At 46.3% G+C, this 17,532-nt stretch overlaps 1 protein-coding gene across 6 annotated transcripts in view; it reads right to left on the bottom strand.

Moving 5' to 3' along the window:
* ETS1 (ETS proto-oncogene 1, transcription factor) overlaps window positions 1–17,532 on the bottom strand; it is a 127,827-nt gene that overhangs the window by 20,241 nt on the left and 90,054 nt on the right. For 3 of the 6 annotated variants that reach the window (XM_082476276.1, XM_082476278.1, XM_082476279.1), the window contains 5 exons: window positions 12,376–12,495; window positions 10,369–10,569; window positions 7,544–7,621; window positions 6,369–6,617; window positions 1,718–1,978 (listed from right to left, as the gene is read on the bottom strand). In XM_082476276.1, coding sequence (XP_082332402.1) covers window positions 1,718–1,978; window positions 6,369–6,617; window positions 7,544–7,621; window positions 10,369–10,569; window positions 12,376–12,495 — 909 coding nt within the window. The remainder of the gene's footprint in view (window positions 1–1,717; window positions 1,979–6,368; window positions 6,618–7,543; window positions 7,622–10,368; window positions 10,570–12,375; window positions 12,496–17,532) is intronic. The other 3 variants (XM_082476280.1, XM_082476281.1, XM_082476277.1) reach the window with 2 other exon arrangements.

Raw genomic sequence — 17,532 nt, 5'->3', positions numbered from 1 at the left:
ACCTTTAATAAGGAGAAACTAAGTTGAGGATTTGGTCCTGGAAGCTCGGGCAGAAGGAGGAGAAGAGGTGGCCTTTACACTTGGGCAAATGACAGAGCCTAGGGTTCCCTGCACCATAAAACAGAAGCAAACACAGCCACTTAGAGATGTCTGCCACCTCCACAGCCCAGAGTCATTTCAGAGCTACCCTGGCCTCTCCTCCTCCTAATTAAGCAGCACTTCTCTCCTCCTCCATCAGTGTGTCCAAGTGGAGTCCAGTTCTTACAATACCGAAGAGTTATTACAGGAGCCAGCACTCCTGTGCATATTGAAAGAGACTTTATATACTTTCCTTATTCCAGGTGTCATTAATGGAAAAGGGCAAACTTTCATTGTCTGCTGCCCAAGATGGGAAGGAACTCCTTGGCAGAGCAGCAATTTCCTACCTACTCGTGATGTTCCAGCAAGGACTTGGGGAATACTGCAGAAAGAAAAAAGTAGGGAACTTTAAGCTCCTTTCTGGCCCATGATGCTATATATAGACCTTGTCGCTACCTCAAAATCCAGACATAACTCCTGAGCACCTATCCGTGCACTGAACTGCATGAGGAGCTGGAAGAATGCAACGTAAAAGACACACGCCTGATCCTTGAAGGAGGAGGAACTTTTCTAAGCATGTGAGTTGTTCTCAAAGGTCAGCTGGCTTTCCTAGTAAAGACCTGAGGTTTCCCTCACACAAGAACAGGGACCCAGCACACTTCAGATCAGACAGACACGTCACTAGAAACGCAGATTTTGCTGTCTGTCTTCATCCACACAAAGGGTCCCCACCAGTGACCCGTCCAGGGTGGATAAACCGTAAGAGAAGAGAGGGCAAGATCACAGCTGTGTCAGCCAAGCTTAAGATAAGCTCTGCTCGTGACACAATTCCTAATTTTTACAAAACACTACAATCTTACAGAAAGGGTCTGATCATTAACATACGCCTGCTCCTTGGATAGTTCTCAGATATACTCTTCAAACCCTTCCAAAGTCAGACAGCCTATGGCCCACACCTTGCTTGGACAATGCATCATCTCGCTCAATTACCAGATTCTCCATCAAAGCCCAGACTCTCAACACACATCTTCCTTTCTCTATGATCTTTCTTCGTTCACCACTACTACAACTTTCACTCCTGGAAAAAAATCAACAATAAAGCTAAGTGACAAGAAAGGTTTCCTATATAGGGCAGGATCCGGCCAGAGTGTAGGGTGACTGAGGGCACTTTTCCCGTTGGAGAGACCAGCCTAATAATGAGGATTCTACCGCAGGTGAGTGCAGGGTGTCGGCCATTCAGTGATGGCTCTGAGAGATGCCACTGCTGCTTTTGGGTTTAGAGAGACCTCGCAAGAGCAGGCGAGAAGCCCCCTGATGCTAGACCACAAGGCAGAGCTTCCAGAAACACCAAATCAACAAGAGTTCCCTTCTCCCAGTTACGGGTAAATATCCAAAATATCAGTTTTCCCTACCAACCTTGGAAAGGATCCCTTGGGATAGAATGACACTGCTTGCTTCCAAAACCCAATGGCTATTCCCAGAGTGGCTTGAGAGGCTAACCCAACCTCTCGGAGTCTACTTCTCCCCACCTGCCCCCCCTCCCCCAGAAAGAAAGAGGCTGACTTCAGGGGCCAGGAATGTGCACAGAAGCTTCCAGGGAGCCCACCCTCAGCGACCAGGAGGCAGGGCAGGTGCCTACCTGTGTAGCCAGCCAGGGCCGCAGCAGGGATGACAGGCTTGTCCTTGTTGAGGTCAGCACGGTCACGCACATAGTCCTTGAAGGTGCCCTTGGGCTTGTGGTTGGGCAGGGCGGCTGGATAGTCCTCCGAGTCGAAGCTGTCGTAGGACGGGACGCGCTGCAGGCTGTTGAAGGATGACTGGCTGCTCCAGGACTGGGTGAGGCGGTCGCAGCTATCGTAGCTCTCTATGCTCTCAAAGGAGTCCTGGCCCCCGAGCTTGCCTGGAGGGGGAGGAGGAGGAGGAGGCGGGAGGAGGGCAGGGAGGAGGGATGGGAAGAGACACTGTGAAACCCTCTCGGTGAGGATGCGCAGGAGGGATGGAGGGAGTGGCCGGGGTGGGGGGGGTGGATGGAGGCGTGTGGGTTTGCTCTGGGGAGGAGGGGCTGCCTGGGCCCAGCCTCCGAGCCCCCTGCATGGTCTCGTCTTGCTCCAGAGCCCCTAGGACAGAGATTCAGAGTCGGGCGCAGCTTACATCTGCCAGAGGGAGACAGCAGTGTTGGGGACCGCAAGAATTCTAGAGCCAGAAATCTACAGGCTGAGAATCCTGTCTGCTATGATGGGATTTCTGGCTGATGAATTAGACCCAATGAGTAGATGAAGAAATCTGAGCAGTGTCAGGCTCAATTCATTCCCTATCCTAACTCAAGCCAGGGAGACGATTTCAAAAGGCCCCATTTGGCAAAATATTCTTGTCATAAGAAAAAAAAATTCCATTAGACTAAGAGCAGATTGACCTTCCTTGACCTTGGAACTAAAATATTATTTTTTAGCCTTTTTTCCAAACACTCTTTTAAAATGAAATACATGCAGTAGTGCCTCTATGCCTTCTCAAACAGAGAAAGAAGTTATGAGATGCTTTTTCCAGGAGGTTAAAAAAAGAAAACACTATCACTCTTCTAAATAGAAATCCATATTCTTTATCCTCTCCAAGTGCAACTTTGTACTTGAAATTTGTACTTTATTAGGGAAATGTAGGCAATAAAAAACAAAGAAGTTGATTAAAGAGTTAAGGTCCATAGCGATGTCAGAAATCCTTTACTCTATGAGTTGCTTAAGGCATTCTTAACTGACCACAAGATCATGCAAGTTCATTAATTTCCCAAACCAGGTTATAAACAGCTGCTATGATTGCATAATAGCTGCTAGAGAAATTTCCATTGGCAAAAATGCCATTAAAAAGAAGCCTAAAAAAATGGGGGGGGACAAAAATAAATGCATCTAACTACTGAAAAGGCTCACAGGAATATTTTTTTATGTTTTATTTCCAGATACTTTCCAGGCAACCTAAATTAAATCATGGGAGATTAAATGGCCACTTCAGCAAATTCAAGAAGCCAAAGGATGTGACAAATGTGTACGCAGAAATACCTGTGAGTCAGGGCTGGCTGGTCTACCATGAAATTTCAATCCCAGAATAAGGCTGGCATACACAACGTAATACTAATGTGTTTCTGGTGTATTCTCCCCTTCATAACAGAGGGAATTCGTTAAACCAATGAAATTCAAATATTTAATCTTGGTGTCCAAACCAAAATTAAATATACAGTAATTAAGAAGGAAGATACACTGCTTCCAAAAAAAAGTTTTTTTTAATCCCAGGTAAAAGATACTCAGTTAAATATGTAATTTTTGCATAATCTCCCCCTTGCAGATTTCCTGAACCTCTTAACCCCTCCAATACTGCCTGGAACAGAAACATAGTTATTTATCTGCGTCATCTCATGCCTTCTTCCAATCACTCATTCAAAGAAGGGTAATCCCCAGAAGGTAAACGGAAGAGCCCCAGAAGGTAAAATGGAAGAGCTTCATGGAGTTATCGGCCCCGCCTACCCAGTCCACTGTCATATTTGCAACTTTTTATTATTATTATCTACTCAGTACTCTGTAATGACCTACATGGGAAAAGAATCTGAAAAAGAGTGGATACAGGTATACGTATAACTGATTCACTTTGCTGTACACCTGAAACTAACACAACATTGTAAATCAACTCTACTCTAATACAAATATTTAAAAAATAAAAAAAGAAGGGATTGTCCCTTCCAGAAATTCACATTAAAAGACTCAAGAAAACAGCCCCCAACCAAGAATGCAACAGCCTCTTTTCAACAGAACAGGAAATTTTGTGGTCTCTCATAAAAAGGTGTTTGCTCATAGCAGCTATCCATCTTACACACACCAAAAACCTAAGAAAGAAAGTTTATATTTTCATGAAGAATACTCCCACGAAGTCACCGATGTTGAGGCTGTATTTATACTCAAATGTCCCTGAGATGCTTCTCTCAGTCATTTTTATATTTGGAGGGCACAGAGACTGGAATTTTCACATGCAAGACAGCTGAGCTTCCAAGGAGTCCCAATAAGCAAGGGCACTAAACGAGGCCAGAACCACTCTCTGGCAGCCTCTCAAACATGAGCCAAATGCAAGTCTGTTGAGAGTTGCAGTTTATAGCAGTAGGCTGCTTTCATTTTAGCTCTCTTTCACAATCCTGGAGCTGGGAACCATCATTTACGGGTATTTTCTCCCAAAATGGGTTGACTCCAACTGGATTAGACACTCGGTTAGGCTACTGTGCTCACGCAGGGAAGCTCGTGTCCTCCACGCCATCCATCAGCTGGCTTTCCTGAGAAATGGCTCAGCGAGGTCCTTCCAAAGCTACTCCACCACACAGACCTCGGAGCACTCAGAACAGTAGGTTGGGGAGGACGACGGCAGCCCACTGAACAGACCAGCACAAAGAAGACAGCTCTCCGAGTCCACAGAAGTGGGACACAGAAGCACTCTGTATACCCTAATGCAGTACACGAACACTACGATGATTGTTGATAATAAGCAGCTCGCAGTGATGCTTTCAGTCTAGACCGATCCTACCGTGTCACAGCCAATCAGCCCCTGGAATACATCCTGTCTGCGGCGCTTCTAACTCGCAAGAAGCAACTGTGAACAGACCGGTCTCCCCCTCAAGTCTGTGTGGTGTGAAGCTTGGTGCGAGTGAGGGAGAAGGAGGCCAGAGAGAAAGCCCTCCTGTCCTTTTGTACAGGTCACCGTCTGGTCCATCGGGATTCATTTGGGGTCGCGGGGCGGGTGGGGACCAAAACCAAAAACCAGGAGAAGGAGAGGGAGAAGGGGGAATCACACAAATGCAAAGCCAGACGCCAACTGGAAAACGACCTGGCAGCAGATCTGCCCAAAGTGACACGACGGCTGAGTCCCCACGCACACTCGGCCTCATCACACATGCACAGGAAGCCCCGTGAGAAAGAAAGGCACTCTGTTGCTGTGACCCGCCTGAGAAAAAAGGTACACATGTGTGTAAGTATTTAAATAGACCTGCATCCAAAAATAAAGAAGAAAGGGGAAGGCGAAGCTGGTCCCACCCATCCCCTTCTGTCTGAAACACAAAAACACCCCGGGGCTGCAAGAAGGCAGATTACAGGTTCCGATTTTGCTGGGGACTTTCCCTCTGCAGGCCTGCTGGTCATCGCGAGGCCTGCTGGGAGGAAGCAGGAGCCTGGACACTCGAAGGAGAGGACAGTGTGTCCGGCCCACGAGGCCTTGGGGCCTTAGGATAGGAAGCAGGGTCATCACGGAGCAGAAGTCACCACGAGGCGGCCAGGCCCAACTTCTGGGGCCAAAGGCCTCGCAAGCACCACTTGGAAGGGCTTTCTCCTGTCCTCTTCCTGTCTCTAATTCCCTCCCACTTATCCATCAGAACAGTCATCTTTTTCAACTTGTCAGAAATCAGCTAGTCCTTCCTGGATGAACAAGTCCCTCTTTACGATGGACTGCACTTTTGTCAGAAACAAAACAATCTGGAAAACTTCACTAGGTGAGCCGCGCCTCTGAGTGTTTATGTCCTGATCTTAAAAACTGGGCGTATTTAACCTTTTTTGCTTTATAGAGTCAGCCAGCTCTATTTTGAACCATTTATTTCACTGTCAGTGAGTATTTTATCATTGTCCTAACAGTCACGGCAACGAAAGTACCTTCTTCTGGAAGCCTCTGGCTGCCTCTTTCCCTGGTCCTCTAGCTAAATACACACTTTCACCACACTGCTGAAGACTGGTTCCAAATAAGCTGTTGGTTAACCATCTTCTATCTTCCCAAACCAAAGAAGTCACAGGAGGCTAGGAAGCCCAGGCTGAGAAGCAGGGGTCATTCAGATACCAAGCCAGGATGTTCGGGATGACCGGGAATGTTCGGAACACCAGGATGACGCAGAGATAAGGGCTCTCCGGGAGGGTCTCTGAATCATTTTTATGTGATTGTGTCTTCCTTAAGCAAAATCCTCTCCAAGAAAATAACGCATACCTTAAAAAACAGCCACAAGCACCTAAAGTTATCAGGTGGTGAAATGTTTTACCCAAATAAGAAAGGCGATTGTTCTTCCTGCCAGATTTCAGTTCCACCATGGACCCAGAGCCTTTGTCATCATGAAGGACTTAGCTAAAATTCCACGATACAAAGTTCTTAATATCTAGACATTCTAAGATGGAAAGGCTGAAACTCAGGAATGCCCGGGGCTAAGAGCAAGGGGGGAAAAGTGGGACCTGGAGAGCTCACAGAGTCAGGTAATTCTTAGAATTTTCTAGAGCAGAAATCCGACCTACCACGACTTGTCCTCCCCATGCACATGTTGTCTGGGGTCACCACTTCTTGTTTGATGGCAAAGTAGTCAGTCTGCAAGGTGTCCGTCTGCAGAGGGTCCCGGAGGATGACCGAGGGATAGTCGTTCTCATACTTGAGGGAGAGGAGCTCCTCCGAGCTGATGGGATGGAGGGTCTGGTAGGACTCTGTAATGAAGCTGGGCTCGGAGAACTCCGAGGGAGGGACACACTGGGCATGCTCGATACCGTAGCCTGGAAACACAGAGCATGTGCAATTGGAGAGAGGAGAGATGAGTACCGGCAACAGGCCGTTCCTCCCCACTTACAAGGGCCCCGCAATGTCAACCAAGCTGACTACCTTGGGGAATGCAAGAAAAATATTTTAAGTGAAAAGGGCCTGGGTTTTCAACCTTGCTCCACTACTCAAGAGCCGTGGCCCTTGACGAGACACTTCCCTTTTCTGACTTAATTGTCTCATCTCGAAAATAGGGATGGTGGCCACCTTCCTCAGGGTTTTGTGATGCAGATCCAATGACAGCATACATGGAAAAAGCCTACCAACATCTCTAGCACACAATAAGCTCGTTGTTGTTGTCAGGATAAAAATCATAATAGTAAAGAGATAAAGTGAAAATAAACCTGCTTAAGACACCCTTTGAAAGCAAAGCCATCAGATAAGCACAGCCCTACTGCTGATTCTCTCCCTCCGGCCACCCCTGCAGCCTGGTGAGGGATAAGGTACTAGGAGGAGAAGGCTTTATGTTCCTGAGGCTGCAGGGCATGCTCTGGAGGAAGGATTTCACAGGAAATGCTGTCACATCTACCAGTAAAAAGGAAAGAACAAGGTCCAGGGCAAAATCCCTAGCCCGAACCTCTGATGGCCACCACGGGGCACATAACGGTTTGGAGGCAAGTCACTGTCTCTCTGTGTGACCTTCGTGCTGAAGACATGGGAAAGACCCCAGTGTAGGAGCGTGCAGGTGAACAAAACGTGCAGATAGGTTGAAGCCTTGTGCTTTGTGGGAAGAACAAAACCACCAAGAGTCTACATTTAAGAAGATATTATTTTCTGTAGAATTACCAGGCAGGGGCCTGAGATGGCCTAGGACAGGGGATCCCTTCCTAAGTTCCCGTGACAACGAGCAGGAAGTGGGGAGAAGGGCAGGAGGCGAACTTACTAATGAAGTAATCCGAGGTATAGCGGGACTCGGGGTACGGAGGGTTGACTCCATTAACTTGGTATGGCTTCACATCCTCTGCAACAGACAGGGGAGGAACGAAACAAAGAGGTCAGCCTGCAAGCAACGCTCAGCCGAAGAGGACCTTGGACAAAAGGACCACAGTGATCTCAGCCCCTCTTGGCAGAAATCTGCATGTCCACTAACTGAGCTGGTGTCTGAGTCTCCCCTGACTGGGGCCTTGTCTAGAGACGAGCTCACTAAAGTATGGCTAAGTTTACGATTCCGGTAGCTGCGGAATGGGATTTAATATCTCAGAAAGCGCATTCTGTGAGTAATCTCTAAGGGGTGGGAAGGCATTCACCCTCTTTCTGATGCATGCGTGTGCCGCCAGCAGCCGAGGCTTGAAGACATCTTGGGAGGTTACCAAAATCAGTCGCCAACACTCAAACCGATCAGGTCCAGAGCTTTTCAGAAATATAGGACCATCCCTAGGCAGGTAGATTTTAGAGCCTCCATTTCTTCCAACAGATGTCTGGTTTTGGTTTTGTGTTTTTTCTGTTGCCCTCAAATGTCAAGTTCAGGCCCACATAAGATGTTAGTAAGGTGACGACGCTACTTAGTGAAATATGACAGGGCTCATACAAAGAGAGAGAAGAGGCACAGAACCAAACTCCTGTCCAGATGCCAAGCTCCGCAGGAATGAGAATGGAACATGGATGAAGGTAAGCAAGCAGAGGAAACCTCTCTCCGTGGAACTAAGGTGACCTTTTGGATCCTCTAATGACCCTGGAATCTGGTGGCGGCCCCGGACCATTGTATGGAACAGTCTGATTACGTTTCACTGTAAGAATCAGACATAAAGACAGAGGGTTGGTTTGGGTTTCTCCTCAGGTATTTGATAGCTTGTTGGGAGCAGAGACTGCTGGGAAAACAAGTTTATGCCTGCACAGAAAAAACAGTTCCCAGCTGAGATAAAATGATTAAACTCTGCTTTAGCAGCTTATCAGATTGAAACATCCCCTGTACCTTTGGCCTGCCACCCCACCCAGAAAAGCTATGTTTTGTCGGCGCTGGGTTGCCTTAGTTTAATCACAGAACAAAAGCTGTAGCCTCAATACAGACGTCACGTTCAGCTCTTCAAGGACCTGAAGGAGGACGATTCTCCTGCCTCTCTCCCTTGAAAATGGGTGAGATGTTCTCAAACCCACTCCATTATTTCCTAATTCTCCTAAATTTGCTTGTATTATTCCTTTGCAGGAAGGTAGGCCAGAAGCTACCCCACGAGTCCGCATCATTACACAAAGAACACAGGACAGGAAGTTCGACTGAAAAGACCTAGGTTTAAGGAAACAAGTGATGTTGAGGAAACCACCTAACCTGTCCTCATTTTACAGACAAGGACACCGAGAGAACATGCCCTTCCCATGTCCCAGGGTTGTTTTGAGAATCCAATGAGAAAAACGTAGTTTCAAGCACTTTGGAAACAAGGAGGTGCTGTACAGATGAGTTATAACTGATCAGAGGCAGGTTTAGACACTCCAGGACAGCTGGCTGCCCCAGGGTGAAGACTGGAGGGAAACGGTGTATTAGCAGCATATATTGGGGTGACACGGTCTGGTATACCCCACTGCTGTGTTTATAAGCCAATGCTTGCATCAGATCTGTTCTGAGCCTGCTGTATCTTTTCCCTCTATACACAGGTGCTCACGTCAACACGTGCGAGTGGTTTGTGGCAGTTACACCGAGATCATGGCGTTGCTTCGGGGAAGGCCAGACTCACCTAGTTCTCGACTCTGCTTATTTATTTCTTTTTCAGCAGAAGCTGAAGAGAAGGGGAAAGAAGAAAAAGATAACACTTCTGTGCCCAGAGGAGGCTAATTTGGGTCTCTCCTGGGCATTGCAGAGTGGAAAATATCCTTAAACAAAGGAAGGTATTATATGGAATAAAAGTGCTAAGCCTGAGTTCTGCTGCCTGCCCCCCTCCCCCCGTCACCGCGTCTGCGCCAGGGCTTGGAGCTGGTGACCACAGGGAAAGGGTGGGCCTGGGTCAGAGAGGGCAACAGGCTTCTAGGCTTACAGTCAGCTGGAGGGCACTGCTGACTGCTGGTAACTGCAATTTATTTTAAGAAGAAATTCAGAAAAATAAGCGCAAAAACACCCAAGTTTGCCGCCTGCTGCTGTTTCTGTACTCAGCCAGGACTGTGGTACATGAGTCACTTGGTCCAAAAAGGTTGGAAGAGGCTGGTAGGAGAGGCCATGTCATTACAAGGTTGCAACACGGCGTCCTGACATAACCCCGGTTTCTGCTCCAGATGGAAAAGGTGTACCTCGCGACTGCAATTCCAATCCAGTTAGTGGGTAGAGAAGCCTGCTTATTAAGAAGCTCTGAGAAACAAACCTTGGATGTGGCCATGGATCAAGAGAGTGTGTCTTAAGATTACTGAAAAAAAAAAAAAAAAAAAAAAAACAGAGAGAGAGAGAAAGAAAGAAAAACTCTCTTGTTGCTGGCTGTGGGCACTGCTTGTTCAAACAGTACCTGAGTCTAAGATAAGGAATGGGACCAGAACTTCGCATACCAAGGAGCTTCAGGAGGACAGTCTAGCTAAAGATTAAAATTGGAACCTCCAGTACACAGAAGAAAAAGAAACTAACACTTATGGAACACTTGCTATTTACCAGGCACTGTCTACGCCGTAGACCACACGTGTTGTGATTGGATGCCCAGGTGATGGCATCGACGTTGCACCACTGGGCACGCTCCCGGACCTACTCTCGAAGCCACCCCATACGGCTCCCACCTCACCCTGCCCCCATGCATTTACCTTTCTGCAGGATCTCCAGATGCTCCCACAAGATGTCCCCAACGAAGTCTGGGGCCAGCTCGAGAAAGCAGTCTTTCCCCAGCGCGCAGAGGGCTGCCCCGTTCATGCAGAACTTCTGGAAGTCCACACCCTTTAGGCTGAACTCATTGACAGCCCACATCACCCAGTCCCGAACGTGGGTCTCTGTCCACTGCCGGGGGTCTGCGGGGACAGATCAAATGACGTTCCAGCAGATCGGGCTCTTAACTCTTCCCCGAGCCTCAGAGACAACACGAAAGCATCTGACCTTCACTGAGGATGTTCTCGGATTCACAGAATTAGGAATGCCCGAAGGGGCATCTTCCATAACCCTCCCCCCACCCCCCACCCCGCATCCAACGGCCCCATCTTCTCTATCTCGCCAGCTAGAAGATCACTGTCATCAGCTAAAAAGTAGCAGAGTATTCTCCACCCTTGGAATCTTCAGACCAAGATTCCAGGAATCTCCTCTTTCACTGCCTTGTTTCCATCAGACTTTTTAAAAGCCTGGGACAAGGGAACAAATGACTTCTTTAACAGCAATAATAACAAAGTCAAGTGTGCTCTGGACGTGGCACTCACCTCTCCCTGCTCTTAACTCTTATAATTTACTTGAGACCATTATGCTTAATTATTTTTATCTTAGTTAATCATGGTTAGCTCAGTTGTCCCTGGGTATCCAAGGAGGACTGGTTCCAGAACCCCCTCGGACACCAAAGTCTGTGGATGCTCATCTCCCTTACATAAAAGGGCGGGGTACAGTCAGCCCTCTGTATCCGTGGGTTCCTGCATCCGCAGATTCAGCCAACCGAATCTGTCCTGTGGTTGGTTGAATCTGCCAATGCGGAACCCTCGGAGGGCTGACTGTAATAATCACAGCAATTAGTAATAGTAAGCCATTCAAATGATACTTAGTAATAACGACATTATTAGGTACCTGTATTATACCAGATACCCTTCAAAATATATACACATCACAGGCCCTGCATTGAGTAGAAGTGTAGGACAGACGATATATAATCTTCACACGTGACCCCTGGTTTAACATGACTACACCAGCTAATGACACTTAAAGAGCTCAGATGATGGCAGGCTGTGAGGCCCACAGCATGCCTGCTCTCAAAGTTACCCCCTTCAATCTAGACCATGACCTTGTGAGATGTTGGAGAACCCAGGGGTCAGAATTCACTGTATTGTGCCTTGTGATTGGGCATTGCTGTCAGCTGAGGTTTGTGGGAAAGTAGAATACATGGAAAGGTAGACAGATACAGTCACAGAATCTACCAAAGGCTTGCGTCTGGCAGGGTGGAAGCCTCTCATGCAGCAGTAGCACTGGCCTGGTCTAAAGACAGCTTTTGTTTCTCTTACTCAATAGAAAAGCGTTCTTTCTGTTCTCAATTGTTCAGGAAATGCTGCTTGGTCAAGGCTTAAGTCTTCCCCCATCATGTTTCCTTTCTGACAACTCAAGCCACTTCCCCTTACATTCCCGAATAAACCCTTTTGGATGAGAACACCCAAAGGTAAACACATTTCACCAAAGGACATGGAAAAGAAAATGAGTAAATTCCCAGAAATGCAGCTCATCGAGTTCATCCAATGGTGGCCCAGAATGACTCCAAGACCATGCCTTCCAAACTTGTCTGTACTATGGAGTCACTTGAGAAGCTTCAGAATTACTGATGCGACCAGCAATTGTGACTTAATTGGTCTGGGACCTGACCTGGACTGTGGAATTTTTTGACGATCCCCTGTCTAATGTGCAAACAAGTTTGGGCACCACTGCCCTAAAACCAAGATGGCAGGGGCAAGCCTGGGAGATGAAGGAGCATCGGCATGTGTCTACGCTTGTTCCAACAGATGTCTGCACCGATCTGTGGCTGCTGACTGAAGCGTGGTGAGTAATAACGTCTATCTCACCCAACAGGTGAGAAAACTAACCATGCCTCAAAGTCTGATCCCATCCTCTCTCCTTCCAACTACAAAACCTACCTTTTGGAATTCCCAGGCGTTGCTGCTCTTTAGAGAAACCACTGAAGGTAGCTTTCAAGGCTTGAGACATCATTTCTTTGCTGCTTGGAGTTAAGAGCGGAACATCTGCACATTCCATATCTGTAAGGAAAAAATAGCACATGAATACTAACAAAAACGAAATAGGTGATGGATGTTAGCTAGACTGGTGGTGGCGATCGTTGTGCAACAGACACAAATATCACATCATTATGTTGTATACCTGAAACTAACGTAAGGTTACATGTCAGTTATACCTCAGTTTTAAAGATAAAACTAAGTAGGTAATTAACCTCCCATAAAATATAATAGAGCATGAATGGTCTGAAGAAGAAGACAAGCTGAGAAATAACTGTAGTAGCATCCTCACCAGGGCAGGTAAAATTTGGGGGGCTTTCCACAATGTGGTAGGGCCCATAAAAAAAAAACTAAAAACAAAAAACCTGACTCTTGCCTCGTATGCCCTGCCTCTCTGACAAAATACATTTATTCTTTCTGTATAACTCTACTAATTCCCCCATAGCCCCTACCCATCCTTCACACTCACTGAGAATATTAATGTTTCTACACACTTGCCGTTACCTATGAAAAGGAGATAACAACATTCGTTCAATAAATAATTATTTAGCATTTGTCACATGCAAGGGATTAGAGAAAGAACAGTGAACAAGAAGTAATGATCCCTACCCTGAAGGAGCTGGATATCAGATTCTGGCAGGGAAATCAGTCATTAAAAAAACGATTTACACAATTAAACGTTCAAATACAATGTCAGTAAGGGCTTCATAGGAGGAGTAGAAGATGAAGTGTTAACACATAACAGGGAGTCCTGCAGGTCTGGAGGAATCAGAGAAGGCCTCCTTTAGAAGTGAGATGTTTGACCTGAGACCTGAAGGATACACAGGAGTTTTTTAAAAACTACTCCAGACCAGTGGTTCTCAAAGTGTGGTCCCCAGACCAGCCATATCAGCATCACCTGGGAGAACTCAGCCCCACCCAGACCTCCTGAATCAGAACCTCTGAGGGGGCGGAGCCCGGAAATCCGTTTGTAACACAGAATCCAGGTAATCCTGATGAGCACTGAATTAGAGGGCTGTGATCCGAGATAAGAGAATAGCACAAATGAAGGTCCTGAGATGGGGGAAGAGGGCAACCTGGGCCTGTTTTAGTATCAAAAAGATCAATGCAACTGGAGCAGAGTGATCAAGGGGACAGCAGCTTGAGAGGAGGTTGAAAACGCAAGTAAGGAGTGAGTTAAGGAATTTATAATTGTGTCCTGAGCAAAACAGGCATTGAGAGTTTCATGCAGAGGAATGACATGACTATATTTTGTTTGAAGAATATCATCTTACGGTAAGTCTAGTTTTATTTTATTTATTTATTTATTTTTGGCTGCGTTGGGTCTTCGTTGCTAAGCGCTGGCTTTCTCTAGTTGCGGCGAGCAGGGGCTACTCTTGGTTGCGGTGGCTTCTCTTGATGCGGAGCTCGGGCTCTAGGCACGTGGGCTCAGTAGTTGTGGCTCACGGCTCTAGAGCACAGGCTCAGTAGTTGTGGCACACGGGCTTAGTTGCTCCACGGCATGTGGGATCTTCCCAGACCAGGGATCGAACCCGTGTCCCCTGCATTGGCAGGCGGATTCTTAACCACTGCACCACCAGGGAAGCCCCCGGTAATTCTATTTTTAAATTTTCAAGGAACTGCCATCCTGCTTTCTCACAGTGGCTGCATGATTTTACAGGCCCACCACAGTGCACAAGGGTTCCACCTCCTTGCCAACACTTATTTTCTGCATTTTTTATAGTAGCCATCCTAATAGATGTGAAGTGTATCACACTGTAGTTTTGATCTGCATTTTCCTAATGATTAGTGATGTTGAGCATCTTTCCATGGGCTTATTGGTGATTTGTGTATCTTCTTTGGAGAAGTGTCTATTCAAGCATTTCTAGTAGAGTGATTTGTCTTTTTGTGTTGAGTTTTAGTTCTCTATATACCCAGAGGAGCTGATGGCAGGGTCTTGAAGAGATATTTGTACACTCATGTTCATAGCAGCATTATTCACAGTAGCTAAAATGCGGAGGCGACCAAGTGTCCATCAACAGATGAGTGGATAAGCAAAAGGTAGTATATACACACACAGTACAATATCATTCAGCCTTACAAAGGAAGGGAATTCTGACATATACTGCAACACGGATGAGCCTTCACATTATGGTAAATGAAATAAGCCAGTCATGAAAAGACAAATTATATAAGGGACTTAGAATTCTCAAATTCATAGAGACAGCAAGTAGAATGGTAGCTTCCAGGGCCTGGAGGGAGGAGGGAATGGGGGGTTGTGTCCCGGGGACAGAGTTTCAGTTTTACAGGATGAAAAGAGTTCTGGAGGTGGATGGTGGCAATGGTTGTGCAACATTATGGGTGTATTTAATCCCACTAAACTGTAACTTAAAAATAGTTAAGTTGGTAAATTTTAGGTTATGTTCACTTTACCACAATTTTTAAAAATGGGTTAAAAAAATAAAAAGATCGCCTTAGCTGCCGGTAAAGAATGGTTTAGGAGGTAACTCCAAATGGATGCAAGAAGACTTGTTAAAAAGCTCTTGCATCAGTTGTGGTGAGGGATGATGGAGGCTTTGGCTAGGAAGATGGCTCTGCAGAAAATGTTAAGTGGTCAGATGTGACATGCATATAGGAGGTAACACCTATAAAACTTGATTTATGTAGGTGGTGAAGAAGTATGAAGAATCAAAATCTGCAGATTCACAAATGTGACCTCTTTTGTTATTGCCACGTGCATCTTTACCTCTGCTGTGTCCCTCTTGTACTTGCAGACCATGTTCAAAGCCAAGATACATAGATATGGTTCAAGTTAAAAATCCTCCAAATTCACCTCAGGCACAACTTCCAACAAAAAGCAAATAAGCAAAGAAATGACTTGAGAATTCCTACTAGCTGTCCTGTGACCTTGAGACAGCAATGCACTTTACTGCAGTAATTTCCAGAAGCCCTCTTGCTCACCCGGAATCTTCAGTGTATCATAGGAAACTGACAGAAAATGGCGGGGCCACTGGAGAAGTTCCTCCACCAGCCATCTCTAAACCCTGGCTAGTTAAAAAGTTCCCTGGATGTAAGTAATGTGTTATTGGCTGGATAAAATGGAAACATAGGAGGGAAAAAAATGATAATTGGTGACCTCTGAAAACAGAAACAAATATATTGCCTCTGAACATCAAAATGAATGGAAATTACGTGGCGAGAAAGAAGGGCAGGCAGCTCTTTCCCTCAGTTTGCTTTGAGCGGTGCTACCAGGAAACTGCCCAGAGTCTGCCCTGTGCCCTAGAAGAACAGAAGGGTTCACTGCTGTGGCTCTCCCAGGCCCTGCACTGAGGGGGATCTGAAGTTACAGGGAGTGGAGAGTTTGGGTTGCCCTGGGACATGCCCAAAAAAGCCTAGTGGAAAAATCAACACACCTCCAGGAAGGTTGACAAAATGCTGGAAAATCCCAGATTGTTAAGGGGAAAAGTAGGGGGATGGGATAAAATGTTGATTACATAACATCCAGCCCTTTGAACAATGGAATAATCAACACATGAGTCACTAAGAAAGACATCAGTGCTTCCCCTTCATCCCCACTCTCTTCATCCAAGAACAGCTAAGGGACAGGTCCAGGAGATCTTCCCTTAGAGTGGAAGTCAGTTTGACTTTAGAGAAAAGGGCTCTCTATTTTATCAAGAGTATCGCTTCTGAAAGAAGGAACAAATGCAGCAACCCCAGCTCCCAGCACAGGAGTCAATCAACAAACGCTGGATGAATTCAACGTCTTCCAAATTTGAATCAACTTTCCATCCCTTCGCTCCCATCCAACACCAATTCATGAACTTGAACTGTGTGGGTTTTGTTGTGTGTGTTTGTTCCCTCCATTGGATTTATGACTCGATGAAAAGGACTCTACTGATGGCAGAAGTGGGCCAGGAAAATGCATGTGGAAAATGTGGGCCAGGCCAAACGGACCAGCAGTGGTTCTGCTGCAAACTGGAACCGAAGGATGAGGCTAGGAGGCCCCAGACGCCTTCTGAACAGGAAAGCCTGGGCAGCTGGATGCTAGGGTCATGTGAAAGCTGAGGGTGACAGCAGAGAGCCCGGAGTCTGCTTCCTATCACAGCGGTGCCCCAGCAGTCTGGCCAGGACGGGGCCTCTGGGCTGACAACTCCCCATGCAGGTTTCCACTTCCTGTCAGGGAGCCGGCACTTCCAGGTTCTGGCTTGTTCTCTCCAAGGAAAGCAACTGGAATTAACTTGTGCCTGTCCGCCTCAATGCCATTCTCAAAAGCCTGGTCCACACGCCAGGCTTTAGGTGCTGCATGGCACCCAAAGGCTGTGCCCCTGACTGGGGACTCAGAGCGCTGGGTCTCTGGAAAAGGTGCTCCCAGCCCAGCTGGGGAAAGCCAACACCACACACTTGGGACACCTGGACTTGATGAGCTCAGGAGAAGGTGTTATCAGTGCCTTTGGACCCAAAGCATTCAGACAGGAAAGTCAGAGCTTTATCTATTTTCATGAAGTGTGGAATTGAAGGTTTAAAAACAAATCAAAACTCCTCTATAAGCGAATGAACAATCAGCCAGGATTGTCTTTTTTAGTAGCACAGGCACTGCATGTAAATGATGATGAATAATCACTTTCAAAAGTGGTATTAACATAAAACATTAAACTCTCCTCATGAAGAATATGGATGCAAAAATGCCCTCTGTGTTGCTCGTTCATGTTTGTGGCAGTTCTGTCAATTACACTGACCAATAAAAATAATGAAATCATTACACAGGTGGAGAAGCTGACATGGTTTGGTCCAAGCAGGCATCTCTGTTATTCTGACCACACCTTATCTCGTTACCTATTAAAATATATGGAGGTTCCTTAAAAACAGAACTACCATACGACTTTTCTATTAGGTACCAAAAAACAGAACTACCATACGACTTTTCTATTAGGTACCAAAAAACAGAACTACCATACGACTTTTCTATTAGATGCCAAAAATATTTCTAATTTCAGCAGCAGCATCTATAAATTAATCAATGCTCCACAGAAGTTAACTAACTGTATTTTACGGAGGAGAACTAAAATTGCCTTTGTGCTAATA

The sequence above is a fragment of the Balaenoptera physalus genome (assembly GCF_965194825.1).
Source record: "Balaenoptera physalus genome assembly, chromosome: 10".
NCBI classification, from domain to species: domain Eukaryota; kingdom Metazoa; phylum Chordata; class Mammalia; order Artiodactyla; family Balaenopteridae; genus Balaenoptera; species Balaenoptera physalus.
Note: the sequence above shows the minus strand (reverse complement) of the source record. Positions and strands in the feature narration are given on the sequence as shown.